The sequence below is a fragment of the Dermacentor albipictus genome, chromosome 8, assembly GCF_038994185.2.
Source record: "Dermacentor albipictus isolate Rhodes 1998 colony chromosome 8, USDA_Dalb.pri_finalv2, whole genome shotgun sequence".
NCBI classification, from domain to species: domain Eukaryota; kingdom Metazoa; phylum Arthropoda; class Arachnida; order Ixodida; family Ixodidae; genus Dermacentor; species Dermacentor albipictus.
The window spans coordinates 26,138,043-26,153,096 of record NC_091828.1 but is presented as its reverse complement, the minus strand read 5'-3'; the positions used below and the strand labels follow the sequence as shown (position 1 = coordinate 26,153,096).

Here is a 15,054-nt window from a genome sequence, read left to right as displayed (position 1 = left end):
TGCTGCGCATCCATGGCTTTTTCTTTGTGAAGTTGGCCAGTGTGTTTAAAATCTTTGTCTTCACGAATAAACTTCGAGTTGAGTCAGCGTTTATGTGTGTTCCTCCCTTAATTAATCCTTCTCTTCTGTTTGGGTGGTTGCCAAATATAAATGTACACCGAATTGGCGAAGTGTCCGTAGAATTGATACATGAAGTTATTTGCGCTGTTTATTTCAGGAAGAAAGCTATAGGGCCTTATCTTCTCTGTTTTTAACACTGATGTAGATTTTTCTAGTTCAACTTCATGGAGTCCCCTAAGGAAGCCAATAAGAGTGATGATAACTTCATTTGTGTAATATTTATGAACTTCATCCATTCAAGGCATCACATGTCACATGTCTGTAGGTATGCAAGTATTCGTACTTTTTAAACATTATAAGCTCTAGTTTTCGGTTGTCATGACGCTGCTTTGTACCGTGCTGCATTCTCCAGGTGCAGGAACCTTCTTTTATGCCTTCAGCGCATGGGTTCTTTTCTATATATTGAAGAAAAAATTGTCTTGAGCTCAAATATGCATGTTATCACTTGTCATTTTTTTTCAACACGGGTGCTGTATCTGCCTCAGTCTTTGTTACTGCTTTGTCCCAATTTATATGTAACTTTTATATATTTCGTGCAATAAAATTCTGGTAGCACTTTAATAACATTTTACCTGCGCAATTGAGGTCATTGGTATTTAGTACACGCATTTATTTGCGTTTTTCACTGTCTCAACAATCTGGCTGTCCAGTCATTGAAACCTTTTCCCATCCTTTATGACTATTTCTGGGGTACTTGATACTGCAAGTGCAGGTGACGATCTATTTGGGTCTTTGGAATTGTGTTAGCCGTGTGTTACTACCAATTTTTTGTGCTAAATAATGATTTTTTCTCTTATCGTTCAAGGTATTAGCCTTGCCTATCTATTTATTTACTGAGGTACCACTTAGTTGCTGGGTATAGTGAAAAAGGCCCAAAAAAGCGCTCTAATTGCCTTTGTGCAAGTCCAGAAAAATTAACTGAAAATGAGCTCACTAAATTGAGGAAATACCACCAACAAACTCTTGTTTACCTCTAGAGAGAGAGAGAGAATGAAGATGAAAGGCAGGGAGGTTAACCAGATATGAGTCTCTGGTTTGCTACCCTACACTGGGGGGGCATAGGGGTTAGAAAGATGACAGAGGAAAACGCTAAAAAAGGGGGAAAACACGCACACATGGAGGCACACACACAAAAGGCATTCCAGTTAAAGCCGTTCACACAAGCCGGTAGATCTTAAAAAGCGCAATAGCGCTTGCACGGCCTTCTTCTGTGACTGTAGATTCTTTCGATGTTGTAGAATTCTTTTTCCAGTTTGTCAAGTTCGTGGCGAAGGCATGCCCTCTGTGTACTGTACTGCGGGCAGGCACACAAAATATGGCCAATAGACCCCTTGCAAAAGTACGCCTCTCGCGGCCGCCGCCGCAACTACGTGCGCAGCCCCCATGTTGTGGGGGTGCCGCCAGCTGCCGCTGCTGTCTCGGCATTGTTGACTAAGGAAGGCGTCGCGTCGTACAAGGCTCTTACGTTGCAAGTCTGCGTTAAGAATATTTATTTGGCAATGGTTCACTTCTGCTGTGTTCCTGAATGTCACCAGGAGGGATACCGATGCAAAAGCGGCGAAAAAGTACGTATACGTGCGTGCTATTATACGGGTGTTGTTCGCGGACATACCACTGTTGTCCTGGTGCATTGACTCCGCGTAAACGAGCTTGGAGCGAACTTTCCCCGCTGCCGTATTCCGTTATTTTAGCGAAACATTGTGGTAACGCTTTAGAGGCTACGGTAACTGCGTTTTGTGTGTGTGTGTGTGTGTGTGTGTGTGTGGGTGGGTGGGCGCGCGCGCGTCTGTGATCACAGTAGGAATGAAACGACCGTGCGTGCTAAATGCAGGCGTTAAGCCGCGCTTCGCAAACACTGCGCAAAGCTAGCCGCTCGAACTTCGTTCCCCACCGCGTGGGACGTTTCTGCTGAGCGTTGGTTTATCCACGCATGTGTTCGTATTTTGATGGACGGTAACGTTTTGGGGCACTTGTATAGGGGGTAGAGACGCTGTCGCTCCCTGAAACCACGGCTGTACTGCAGCGCAGCGATCGTACTAGTGACAACACGTTAAAATAAATGAACTCGTCGCAGTGTCCGCAGTCTACAGGCAAGCTATACAGATACGGTGAAGTATATTTGCACTGACGAAAAGTCTGTATTACACCGTGATGTAACTCGAACGTCGCACTCTTGGCCAGCCTGTCTGGTACGACGTGCTACAAATGTGTCGGCAGCCGGCAAGTAAAAAAAATGTATGTGGTCTACCTATAGCTGCCTAGTTTCCTCATAATCATGCCGAGTATTTTAGTCAAAGCCGCGATCAGAAAAAAAATATTACATTTTTTGCGCCTGCGCCTTTTCATTTATTTTTAAAAACCAAGGATAATTTTTTATGAACCACAGATTAAAATTGTGCCATGAAGTTATAGCGAGGAAACCACTTTTTTTGCGAGTGAGCAACATGCAGTGCTAAAAACGTACTGCCTAGATCCATCCTGAATTTCCTTTTAGTCAGCTGCATTGGTACCCATGGCAACGTAAGAATATGAGGGCTAGTGACCCAGCTCTTTTAGTGAAATACCTGTTTTTAGACAAGCACATCATAATTTACCTTTTTCAGGTCTCATTTCACAAGTTCCCACGGGACAAGGTCATGTTCAAAAAGTGGATAATCGCCATAAGAAGGGATCCAGGGCCAAACTTCGTGGTCGGCCAGTTTACGAGGGTCTGCTCCAAACATTTGAAGCCGGATGACTATATCCCAAACGTGGCCAGTGGGCGACGCTTTCTGAAAGACAATGCTGTGCCGACGCAGTTTGTGTTTGCCAAGCCTGTGAAACAGCGTCGACCACCTAAGGAGCGAGCACTGCGCTGCAGCAAGAGTCTCACAAGCCATCTTTTACAAGCAGCAAGCCCCGACACTGATCTGAGTCAGCGTGAAAGTAAGAGTGACCGAGATATGACCTGGGAACCTTCACAGCAATCCGAAGGTGCAGGCCAACGAGCCAAGGGTCATGCGACGCAAAACACTGCTGCAGATGTGGTTTGTCAGTCGTGCACTGCCACTTTTCAAAAAATTCAACTGGAGCTAAAAGCAAGGTGCGAAGAAGTTGCACAGCTGTCTGCTCATGTTCAGAGCCTTAAAAGGGCTTTAGGTGAAGCAAGGAAGCTCAGAGAGGACATCGTCGCAGTAAACGACAACAACATTGAGCTGATTGCAGAGAACAAAAAGCTAACTGAGCAGCTTGAACATGTCAAAAAGCAGCTGCAAGAAATGCAACGAGCAGCTGAAGACAAAGAAAGTCGAGCAAAAAAAGAAAGAAAGCCATTTTCACTTGCGAGGTTCCGTGATGACGACAACAGCATGCAGTTTTACACTGCATTATCTAGCTACAAGCACTTTCAATGCTTCCTTTTATACCTGAAGCCGGGTGAAAATGCCTGTAATGTATACTTGGAAAATGAAAGCACACCTGGGGACGTTAAGGGACGCCCACGGAAGCTTGAACCTGCGGAAGAACTTTTTCTCACACTAATGAAATTGAAAACTGGATTTTTCCACCTGCATCTCGGCCATATTTTCGGTGTTTCTGCAAGTACAGTGTCAAGAGTGTTTTCTGGTTGGATCAATTTTATGTACATCCAGCTGGGAAAACTTACTCTGTGGGTGCCACGCAGTAAGATTGACAGGCACATGCCTCCTGCATTTCGGGAGCTGTACCCAAGCACAAGGGTGATCATCGATGCCACAGAGGTAAAGTGTGAAGTACCTAGCTCCCTCGTTTTGCAGTCAGGTACGTACTCAACTTACAAGTCGGCGAACACGTTTAAGGCTCTCATTGGCGTGGCACCAAATGGTCTTCTTACGTTCGCATCACAACTTTTCATGGGGTCGCTCTCTGACCGCGAAATAGTGATCAGAAGTGGTTTTCTGGACTTAAACTTTGCCCCCGGCGACACTGTCATGGCCGACAAGGGCTTTAAGATCAAGGAGCTACTTCAAGAAAAAGGGGTCGGCCTGAATCTGCCACCTTTCTTGACACAAAAACAATTTGAGGAGGATGACGTGCAGCGGACACAAGAAATCGCTTCACTCCGAATTCACGTCGAAAGGAGAATACAACGAATCAAGTGCTACCACATCTTTGATAAGGCAGTACCACTTTCCCTGGGTCCGCTGATTAATCAGGTATGGTCAGTGTGTGCCGTGCTGAGCAATATGCAAAGCCCTTTGATCACCGAAAGCGAGTGACTGGTGGGAAAAACTGCTTTATTGCTGCTAACTCTTACAAATGGATTTGTTTATTACAAAAGCTCACTTGCCTTTATTGCATAAATGTTTAGCTCTTCATGCAATATTCATGTTTTCACCTGCTGTACGAAGAATGGGAGCAGAGTGTCAAAATAAAAATTGTCTAGCACATGAACCATGTCGTTCCACTCTTTTTCGGCGAAACGCACGCGCTGCACTATAATAAAGTGCGGTCCGAAGACAACGAAGTCTGCCCACTGTGTGCGAGTTATCCCCATCTGTCCAATCACCTGCTTGTAGTGTTCATGGGAGACTTTCAGTTCAGGTTGGCAATCTTCATCAAATGCAACGAAGAAGTCTTCCGAAAGGAGAACCTCTCTCGTGGCATGTCTGAGGGAGTATGGGCATTTCACCTCTACTGTACCCCACGGAAAAGGTTCACAAGGGTCAAAGGTTAGGGCGTCAGGCGATGCTCCAAGCCATGGCCTGGACGGGTCGACAAAAAGGCCACAGTTGAATACTTCAACAGGATGTCCCGCAGTTGTCAAGGTATCCTTGTACCTCAGGAGGGCGTCTTTCTCGTTGGCTATGCCGTACCTGGAAAAGGAATTTAGTGAAGCTTCAGGAATTCGAGTGTACGCCCAGGACAAAAGTGCATTTGCAATATGTTTTCAGTAACACCATGCCTGAACGTACCTGACGGGCTGAACGCGTGACAGGTCCTTCGGAGTCGTCAGGTTAATCAAGCCTTTCTTTGTCCACTTCTTCCGGTTCAGGACCAAACTGAAGTTGGATGCAGTAAGGCGGTGAAGGCGTCCTTGATGCCATGTTAGGCTGTTTCGTTGCCTCCTAGACGTCCTTTCTAGGTCCTGCGCCTCCGCTGGAGTGATGCATATACTCTGAAATGAATTTCAATGGCACATACCTTATGTGTTAGTGTGCAGGGACTGAAACAATTGATTGTTCGAGCCTACATTAAGGCAATGTTGCATGAATATAGAATATAAAACTATTACCTTAAGAAATGCTGCAGATGCTCCATCAAACGTGTCGGGTATTTTCCATTGTGGAACAGTGAAAGCGCCCGTAAACAGCTCCGCACTTGCCCATATTTGCGGCCGAGGCACTTCTAGCTCTTTGGATATGAAGACTGCAAATCCATGAGGAACCACAGACTGTTGGTAGTCGAGAAGGCAGCCCTTCAAACGTGTCCCAAATTTTGTTTCAGTGACGTCTGAGCTGTCTGCAGCGTCGAGGAAGCTGGCGAACTCCTGCATACCATTAATTTCTTTCAGTGCATCGGCAAAGGCCTTTATGTCTTCCTCCTGTTGCTTCGGGTCTTCGTTAGCAGCAATGCCTTTATAGAGGCGAGAGGTGCGGGGCAAATCTTGCCCGCCCTCCGCTACTCTCCGCCAGTCTACCTGCTGCAGACTTGTTCCGCGAAGCGGATTGGTCCTTGGCACTCTCCACTGCTGCGGCAAATCTGTCGATGAGAGATGCTCTGGCGCTTCATTGTATCCTTTAACTTGAAGTAATGCCACTAACTTCAGCACAGCTTGCAAATGGTTACATGCGTGCTTGCCAGCAGCGCACTCACAAAGGCCGCCAAGTATGTCTCCCTGAAGCGACAACGCTGCCTTGACTGTATATGGTGAGAGGGTTTTTCGTTGGCTTCTGTAGCAGCTGGCCTTCACAAAGATGGTATTAGCCCTGAAACGAAGTGAATAGAAATGTAGAACAGTCCCGGTTTATGCTGGATTGCCACGCGAAATTCTTCATATCTTTCAAATGCGATGAGAAGCACGCGACCTTTTGTTACCAATCGGGGGGGGGGGGGCGTTACCCCTTACATACGCAATGGACCGTGGCTCGTTGGGAAATACGCAATTTTTTCAGTGTGGGCGTGTGATGTAACATGGCTTTTCAACTGCGAGCTTATGCAATCATGTGCACAATCACATTTACGTCCAACAGGAAGCCGATAGGTCTGCTTCGCTGCAGGGCAGATGAATGACACAGAAGTGCTCTTGAGGGGGCAAAGTTGATTAACGTAGTCGGACACACGCTGTGACATCAAGCAATGCTGTAAAATGTGATACCTGAATTCCGCAATGGCCCGGCGCCCACCACATTTTTCGAGTAAAATCAGACGCTGGGTTTCTTACCCCTCTTTAGAGACTTCCATCATTCAACTGCGTTATGGCGAAGCAGAAACGCGAGCATTTTTTAGTGCAGATTCACGAAGAAAAGCCCAAAATTTTTTCCGTTCGAGCCTGCGTTCACACCGTGTATAAAGCTACGAGTACTACAACAACTAACTTTATTGCCACATTGAAAACATTCAATGACCAAATTCGGTTAAATTAATCGCCTTTCATTCAGATAGCCTACTACATGGCTCCGAACAAGCGCGCGGGGTGCAGGAGCTATTAAGCGCTTCCCAACATGCCGAATCCATGCGCGCACAAATGTATTGGCCTTGCAAGCTTTCTCAGCGCTGTTACTAATGTTATCTATGAAATTGGCATCACTAAGCCGCAAAAACTTACGTTTTGCAGGAGTAGTTCGCGGAGACTGTAGAGGCAACAACGTAGCTCTCTGTCACCAACTTGTACGCCTTGCGTCGGCCCTTCGTAGTCTTCGTCGAAACAAAACTGCTGATTGCCGTCTCCCGGAGTGGCGGAAGGCACGACAAGTCACTCTCCCAACCGTGTACCGGGTAAACGACGTCGCTCATGTCGAAATCAGCGTCCAAGTAACACCTGACAACTCCAACTTACAGCAGCACCTCGAAAGAACCAACAACGGCGGCTACTACGCTCCCGCAGTACCCGCGCTCCCCCGCAACATGGCGAATTCATTCCCAGGATGCTTTTCGCAACCGAAACCGAAACTCGATTTACTCGGCAGGTGGCGTACTTTTGCAAAGGGTCTATTGATTCTTCATGGCCGCAGTGGTCACAGGTTGGGCTGTCGGTCATCCCTATGCGGAATGCATAGGCTTTAGTAAAGGCTACGCCCAACCAAAGTCGATATAAAAGCGCGGCGTCTCTACGGCGAAGCTGTGATGGCGCTCGAAGACTTAGTGTGGGATCTAGTGAGTACAGTCGCGTGTTCCTTAAATGTGGCTCATTCCATTGCGACGCGGTGCACTGCCGAGCAAGTAGGTTGAGCTTCCGTGCTGCGTCAGTTCTAGAATGAGGAATTGGGACGTGGCGCTCCTCAATATGGGCTGAGCGGGCAGCGTGATCCGCCCGTTCATTGCCGATAATCCCGCAGTGACTTGGAAGACACTGAAAGGTTATTTCATGGCCTGCATCACTTATATGTTGTAACGTCTCTGTAATATGGAATATTAGTTGTTCGTGCGGTCCACGTCGTAAAGGTGACAGTAGAGACGGCAGTGCCGCCTTCGAATCGCAGAATATTGTCCACTTGTGTGGTGGTTCATCACCAGTGTGATGAAGGGCAGTAAAGAGCGCTGCGAGCTCTGCTGCCGTCGATGTTGTCGCCTGGGTCGTCTTAAAATTGATTGTTGTAGCTTTCGCAGGTATGACGATTTCCGCCGCGGAGCTGCTTGGAAAGACAGATCCATCAGTGTAAATATGCGTAGAATCACGGTAGTTCTCGTACAAATGCAGTAGCGTGAGCTCTCTAAGGGCTGGCGATGATATATCAGCTTTTTTTGAGATACCACGTATTGTGAGGTTGTTTTTTGGCTGAGCAAGGCACCACGGTGGAATCGAAGGTCTCGCAGCTGGAGTGAAACAAGCTGGCAATGATTCATCATATGCGGTTATCGTCTGGCTGAAAGATGTGTGTGGTCTGTCCGCTGTTAGGGAGGCCAAGTGGCACCTCAATTTAACATATACAAATGGTGTACTGTTCTTGCAAACCTGGCTTGTCAGAAACATGATTCAGGTGTTCACCATGCCCGACAACATTTTAAATGATGTCTCACCAATTATTAGCTAAGTTGAGTGATGGTATTTTATAAAATTGGGCCACCTGAAAACATATACATCTCGAAGACAAAAAGCTCAGACAAGTCTACTTTGGTATTTCGTTAACTTTTAATCGCGGTGAAAGACGTGTGCTAAACTTGTATATATTTACGTGAAGTCATTTGTTTCAAGTCTGTTATTTTGCCTTCTCACAGTCAGCCGTAACTGTTCCTGTGATGGGTTAGTGTGCGAAACATTTTAATGGAACGTATTGAGATGTCTTGTGTGTATTCACACGCAAGCAGCTTGAAGTGTTCATGTGTTCAAAGTTGGTTGTTAAAAGTTTGCTTAAGCCCTGCCTTATGAGTCGCTTTGCCTTCTAGTCATAAACCTAAGTCGCAAGTGAAGACCACAATGATCGCTTTGATTTAATTCATATGTATAGGTTTTTTCAGATGTATTTACACTGTTAAAGAGTGCTGTAGGTACTAGCCTGTCTCCAGGTTCGATGTAGTGGTGCCTTGCGTACTGTAATAATGTTTCATGGGAACGCATCTTTAGAGTAAATAAAGGTACTTCAAATTGATCAATCTCTCGTTTGCATTTGTTTGTGTTTGTGAAAGTTATGAGCAGGCACAGGGGCATGCAAGTGTGAATAGCAAAGCAATTTCAATACATGAATAAAAATCCACTAGCCCATGGAAATGTTAATCATATTTCAATATCCACTTCAGAAATCTCAATTCCATGTCAACTGGGCCGCAATGTACGTTTCAGTGCTGTGACAACAATAACTCAACAAGAGGTCAACAGAACTACCACAACGTCAGTTCAATGCAGCATCAATCGTAACCCAACAACCATTCAACAAAATGAACACAACGAGCCGTTTAAGCACAATGGAATTTCAAATGTAACGTAACAAATATTCAACACTGAGACACACAATGGTGTTTCAATTAAATTTCAGTGGCCAATATTTCAAAACACTCAACAGTCCGCCCAACAATTCTCCAACAAAATTTCAACAATTTCCCAATGAAAAACTCAACATTGACCAATAATGATTTAATGCCTTCTCAATAACCTTTTTGTTCGGGAATGCGCCCTAGTTTTGCTTCTGGATGGTAGTTGAGAAATATAATGGATTTCATATACAATAGCTATAAGATCTGCTATGGTTTAGCTCCAGTTACCTTAGAGTCATTGTGAGCGCGAAGCGTAGCAAAATATTCACTGTTGCTGGGAGACGGCGCCTGAGGAAAGGCCTAATTGAATGCTCGTGTGGGATTCTTCACCAGCTAATGTTACCAATAGTAGTAATAATAGCTACAAATCAGAGTAGGTCCTAAACCATATTCATAAATAAAACGATCAGAAAAAAACAAGGTACGAAATGGGCGGTAACAACAAACAAAAAGATCACGCAGCCGTCAGCAGAGGAAAATGTGTGGATCGAACAACAGTTCTTAAACTGTTGGAAGTTTCCAAACATCATTATTGCATCGCGTAAACAATGTCCTCAGCGTTCAGGGCTATTTCAGCTGTTGCGTGGGCGTGTCTGTGCTACTAATAATTATTAGTGCCATCGAAATAAAATGAGCGATTGCGCTGAATGGCGACAATTGGCTTAAAATTCGAATACTTTTCCCTTATTTCTTTGAACTGTAAGATAGGAACGTCTTGGAGAAACTACGGTACAGCTTGTATTTACATAGCATTCAAATTTCACTAATACCGCAGAGAATACGTCACAAATAATCAACCTTGAGGAAGAAATAAAGCTCGTAAAATATTACATAAAAGCAAATCACAAAAGAGCAAGAAAGACGCGATGTGGAAGACAAGCCTTCAGATTTCAGGCTCACACCCAGTGTATTTAAAAACTTCCATTTAAACATGAAAATTATTATTTATTATTTGTTTTGAACACATATACACATATACACAGGTAACAGGAAAGGGAAAGCGAGGAGCAGGCTGGCAACTGCCTCCGGAAGGGGCACAACGCCTGCCTACTCTTCTGAAGGGAGGTGACAGCAACACAGAAATGGAAGATAGGAAGGAGGGGAGGAAAAAGGAAAAAGGAAAAAGGAAAGGGGAGCAACAGGACAAATCTAAAGACCAAAGTAGAACACTGCAACAGGACAAATCTAAAGACTAAAGTAGAACTCTGCAGCCGGAATTAAAGTGACGCCGCGTCGAACAGCCTCCACAATTATCAACCACGTCTATGGCTAGTTCGCTATGCGGCTGATTGTGTTCTCCACGATGAGACGCCAAGTAAAGCTGCACGCAATCACCGTTTCACGTAATCACCTGCACGCAATCACTGGTTCACAATATACACTACAAGGTGTTTGAACCCGCCACCTCCCATCTTCGAAGGAAGAAGCGTTAGGGTACAGTACTGATCACACACAGTAGGGCCGGTCACTGAAGGTCACGCTACAACAGAATGTCGAATGTTCATGCTACAAACGTGAACCTAAGTTAGTTAGGTGTATAAAGGTTAGTAGGGCGCGATGGGCCTGATCACGTTTAGATGCACAGCCACTGGGGTATCAACATTCCTCTAGTGTCGCACACCGCAGGCCAAGGAGATGATAGTTTCTCACTAGCGACATGCGCTGCGCACTGAAAGCGGGGCACTCAAGTATAAGGTGCTGAAGTGTCTCCTAACAGCCACAAGACGTACACAATGGACTTTCCGCAAGCCCTTGTCTGTATAAACGTTCGTGCACGTTCACGCAACCAACCCTCAGCTTGAGCAGTTGTGCTCTAGCGCGACGAGGCAAGCCTCAACCACGAACACGGGGCGGGAACCAGGAAATGGCTGGCAAAGCATTAAAAAACGCAGAATGCAAAAAAACGACAAAATACAGACGGATCCAGATTGGTTACCATAATGCGTGGTTTTCAGAAATAGCTTCAGGCAAAGCGAGAACATAATCAAGATTACGGAATTGTAGGGGCGGATAATGTGTCGTTCTAAATGCGCATTATGGCACAGCCTCGTCCGCTCCAAAATGAGTTATTAGTCGGTCAATATTAAATTCTCCAACCGGCACCACGGCTTCTGCGGCGAGGGTTGGTTGGTTTGAATTAAATTTAGCTACTTTTCTTTTATAAATGAATTTTTCGTTTCAGTATAGCAGCGTTTTCACGTTCCAAAATCACAGAAATTTGGATGGCGCTCGCAGTGAAGTTTTGTTCCCGGAGGGGAAGACCATATCGTCTCTTACATGTGGAAGCGTGAAATACGCTACATTTTATACAGTTATCTTTATACGCAGCGGTTTCCTGAAAAACGTTGTAAATATGATACGCTGCTCTGTATAGCCGCATGTGTGACTCAAGATGGCGTTTCTTTCTGGATACAATGAAGAGACGTTGCCTTACTAAAGTCACGGCGCTGTATAACCGAACGCAGTGGGCATTCTTTTTGTCGGTACGTAATGCTGCACCAGGCGCCAAACTGCTGTCAGGCCGGCACCTCTATCCAAGAGGTAACCCGTGATTGCAAGAGGTCAGTAAAACTCGCCTGTGTTACGGTTGGTAGGTTCATCGCTCAATTGGATTTTTGATAAAATTACATTAGTTTTAAATTGTAATAAATGTACAGGTATCTACTTGTCACTGCAGCTAGATCGCGGCGACCAACTTTGCACATATCTGCCGATGTGCAGCTTAGTTTTCTCGACACGCGTGGATTCGCCCTTAGCCGCTGAAAGAATTCAACAGGGTTACAACATGAATGCAAGGTCCACTATCGTTGAGAACCTTCTGCGTGGGTCGACTGACTAATAATGATAACTCATCTGAAAGGGATGTAATTGATTAACTTCCTCAAGGGATGCTAGCGTTTCTCGTATCATTGTACACATCGAAGGATGCTCCAGCCCGAGCGGTAAATGACATTTTGAAATGTGTGTCGGCTTTGCACTCTGACTGGTCATATATTTCATTGCCCTGCCGTTGACGGAGAATATACGCCAAATCAAGCTTTCTTGCCAGAATTAATGGAAGCATAAAAGGTCAATCCCCCCAGATTGTTCTAGATATTGTTCTAGAGTTCTAGAGATTGGACAGATTGTTCTAGAGAAACTGGCCACCCTGTATACGCAATGCCTCATGACCTCGAGCGTACCGGAATCTTGGAAAAACGCTAACATAATCCTAATTCATAAGAAAGGAGACGCCGAAGACTTGAAAAATTATAGACCGATCAGCTTACTGTCCGTTGCCTACAAACTATTTACTAAGGTAATCGCAAATAGAATCAGGAACACCTTAGACTTCTGTCAAGCAAAGGACCACGCAGGATTCCGTAAAGGCTACTCAACAATAGATCATATTCACACTATCAATCAGGTAATAGAGAAATGTGCGGAATATAACCAACCCTTATATATAGCTTTCATTGATTACGAGAAAGCGTTTGATTCTGTCGAAACCTCAGCAGTCATGGAGGCATTACGGAATCAGGGTGTAGACGAGCCATATGTAAAAATACTGAAAGATATCTATAGCGGCCCCACAGCCACCATAGTACTCCATAAAGCAAGCAACAAAATCCCAATAAAGAAAGGCGTCAGACAGGGAGATACGATCTCTCCAATGCTATTCACAGCATGTTTACAGGAGGTATTCAGAGACCTGGATTGGGAAGAATTGGGGATAAAAGTTAATGGAGAGTACCTTAGTAACTTGCGATTCGCTGATGATATTGCCTTGCTTAGTAACTCAGGGGACCAATTGCAATGCATGCTCACTGACCTGGAGAGGCAAAGCAGAAGAGTGGGTCTAAAAAATTAATCTGCAGAAAACTAAAGTAATGTCTAACAGTCTCGGAAAACAACAGCAATTTACAATAGGCAGCGCGGCACTGGAAGTCGTAAGGGAATACACCTACTTGGGGCAGGTAGTTACGGCGGATCCGGATCATGAGACGCAAATAATTAGGAGAATAAGAATGGGCTGGGGTGCGTTTGGCAGGCATTCTCAGATCATGAACAGCAGGTTGCCATTATCCCTCAAGAGAAAAGTATATAACAGCTGTGTCTTACCAGTACTCACCTACGGGGCAGAAACCTGGAGGCTTACGAAAAGAGTTCTACTCAAATTGAGGACGACGCAACGAGCTATGGAAAGAAGAATGATAGGTGTAACGTTAAGGGATAAGAAAAGAGCAGATTGGGTCAGAGAACAAACGCGAGTTAATGACATCTTAGTTGAAATCAAGAAAAAGAAATGGGCATGGGCAGGACATGTAATGAGGAGGGAAGATAACCGATGGTCATTAAGGGTTACGGACTGGATTCCAAGGGAAGGGAAGCGTAGCAGGGGGCGGCAGAAAGTTAGGTGGGCGGATGAGATTAAGAAGTTTGCAGGGACGGCGTGGCCACAATTAGTACATGACCGGGGTTGTTGGAGAAATATGGGAGAGGCCTTTGCCCTGCAGTGGGCGTAACCAGGCTGATGATGATGATGATGAAAAGGTCAATTGCCATCGCACATGGCGCTGATTGGATTCTGTTTATTGATAGTTGTGTTGTACGTTAGTCGTCCACGTTTCTTTGAAAAACTAAGAAAAACATCATGGCTTATCTTTCATTACTGTGTAAGATAAAGAAGTGTAGGGATGTCCTTGTTTGATAACATGCGTCACTTCCTTCTATTTATTCACTGTTTTAGACGATACACAACCGCAAATGTTTTATTGCGAGAGCAATTATGTGGACAATTTGCGGTCGCCGTCGGCGTGATGTTCGGCATAAAGTCCCATGGCAATAAGCGTGTCGCCGCGCGCCGTGTGCTGTATGTGCTATTTATAAGAAGTGAGGGGAGCTCACGATCGCGGCGCAATCTGGCGTGCGCGAGGGACGAGGGCGGAGAGATAACGCGCCATGTCCCATCACACGAACGGCCGTGGGGGGATGAGAGTGAGGAAGTATTGGTGGCGTTGTGCTCTGGTAGCAACTTCATATTTTGCGACCGGGTGCATGGTGTACTGACCATCACTGTTAAATCTCGCTCGCGAAACGGAAAGTGGCCACTTCGCGCGGGAGCTAGGGGGGGCCTTTACTTCCGCAGGAACTGCGTACTTTGCGCGGTGTTATCGAAGTCGCGGGAGCCGTATCTTGAAAGCGATCTGCAGACGGTTCATACTTTTGTGCGTGCTGTTTTCTCGCAGCTGTTTACGCTGTAGCAACAAATAGCACGAATGCCACTTTGCTGGCCGCTACTCCTGCTAGGTTTGAGCACGCCAGCGCTTTGGCACTGAGTGCGCACGGTCATCTAGTGTTATGTGTTCATGTTTGCCTGTGTGCACTGATGCCATGCTTGTTAATTCAGTTAGAAAGCGAATGTTTCAAAGTTTATACGCCGATAAAACTACTATATTCTTACTCCGTATACCTGACTGCTAATTTGCTATCGCAATAGATGCTTCGCCTGTCCCCCGTAAGGTCTTTTGAAGCGAAGCTGTATATTGCTACCTTACGGTGGTGGTCGATGTCCGGCCGTCTACGCATCGCGTTCACACGCAAAGTTTTCGCTCCAATTTCTCGCGAATTACCTGTAGCGCTCAATCTGATGTATGTTGTAAAAATAATACTGAAATTGGCCGATAAGAGGACTATACCAATACGCCGACTTTCAGTTACTTGTCATCGTTCATAGCGAAGTTGTCGGTACAGAATTCCCGCCTGCTGCGAATACATAGTCGTCAACGGAGTTACAGAAAACGGCTG

General features: G+C 45.5%; 2 protein-coding genes across 2 annotated transcripts; one reads left to right on the top strand and one right to left on the bottom strand.

The window, feature by feature from the left end:
* The first annotated feature begins 2,727 nt into the window (after positions 1-2,727).
* On the top strand, positions 2,728-4,649 carry LOC139048393 (uncharacterized). Its single transcript, XM_070522767.1, has one exon. It carries the CDS (start codon positions 2,757-2,759, stop codon positions 4,353-4,355), a length of 1,599 nt encoding a protein of 532 aa, XP_070378868.1. The 5' UTR covers positions 2,728-2,756; the 3' UTR covers positions 4,356-4,649.
* A 568-nt stretch (positions 4,650-5,217) lies between these two features.
* Positions 5,218-7,122, bottom strand: LOC139049215 (uncharacterized). The gene is made up of 3 exons (XM_070524581.1): positions 6,905-7,122; positions 5,372-6,065; positions 5,218-5,280 (listed from the first exon to the last, which is right to left on the bottom strand). The coding sequence occupies exons 1-3, from the start codon at positions 7,090-7,092 to the stop codon at positions 5,218-5,220; spliced, it is 945 nt and encodes a 314-aa protein (XP_070380682.1). The 5' UTR covers positions 7,093-7,122.
* Between the last annotated feature and the right edge of the window lie 7,932 nt (positions 7,123-15,054).

Excerpts from the sequence above, each read along its gene's own strand:
- LOC139048393 (XM_070522767.1), top strand. The coding sequence starts at position 2,757 with ATGTTCAAAAAGTGGATAATCGCCATAAGAAGGGATCCAGGGCCAAAC.
- LOC139049215 (XM_070524581.1), bottom strand. The coding sequence starts at position 7,092 with ATGAGCGACGTCGTTTACCCGGTACACGGTTGGGAGAGTGACTTGTCG. Across the intron at positions 6,066-6,904 it reads GCGAACTACTCCTGCAAAAC|GGCTAATACCATCTTTGTGA; the intron begins GTAAGTTTTTGC and ends ACTTCGTTTCAG. Across the intron at positions 5,281-5,371 it reads CATCTGCAGCATTTCTTAAG|GTATGTGCCATTGAAATTCA; the intron begins GTAATAGTTTTA and ends CTAACACATAAG.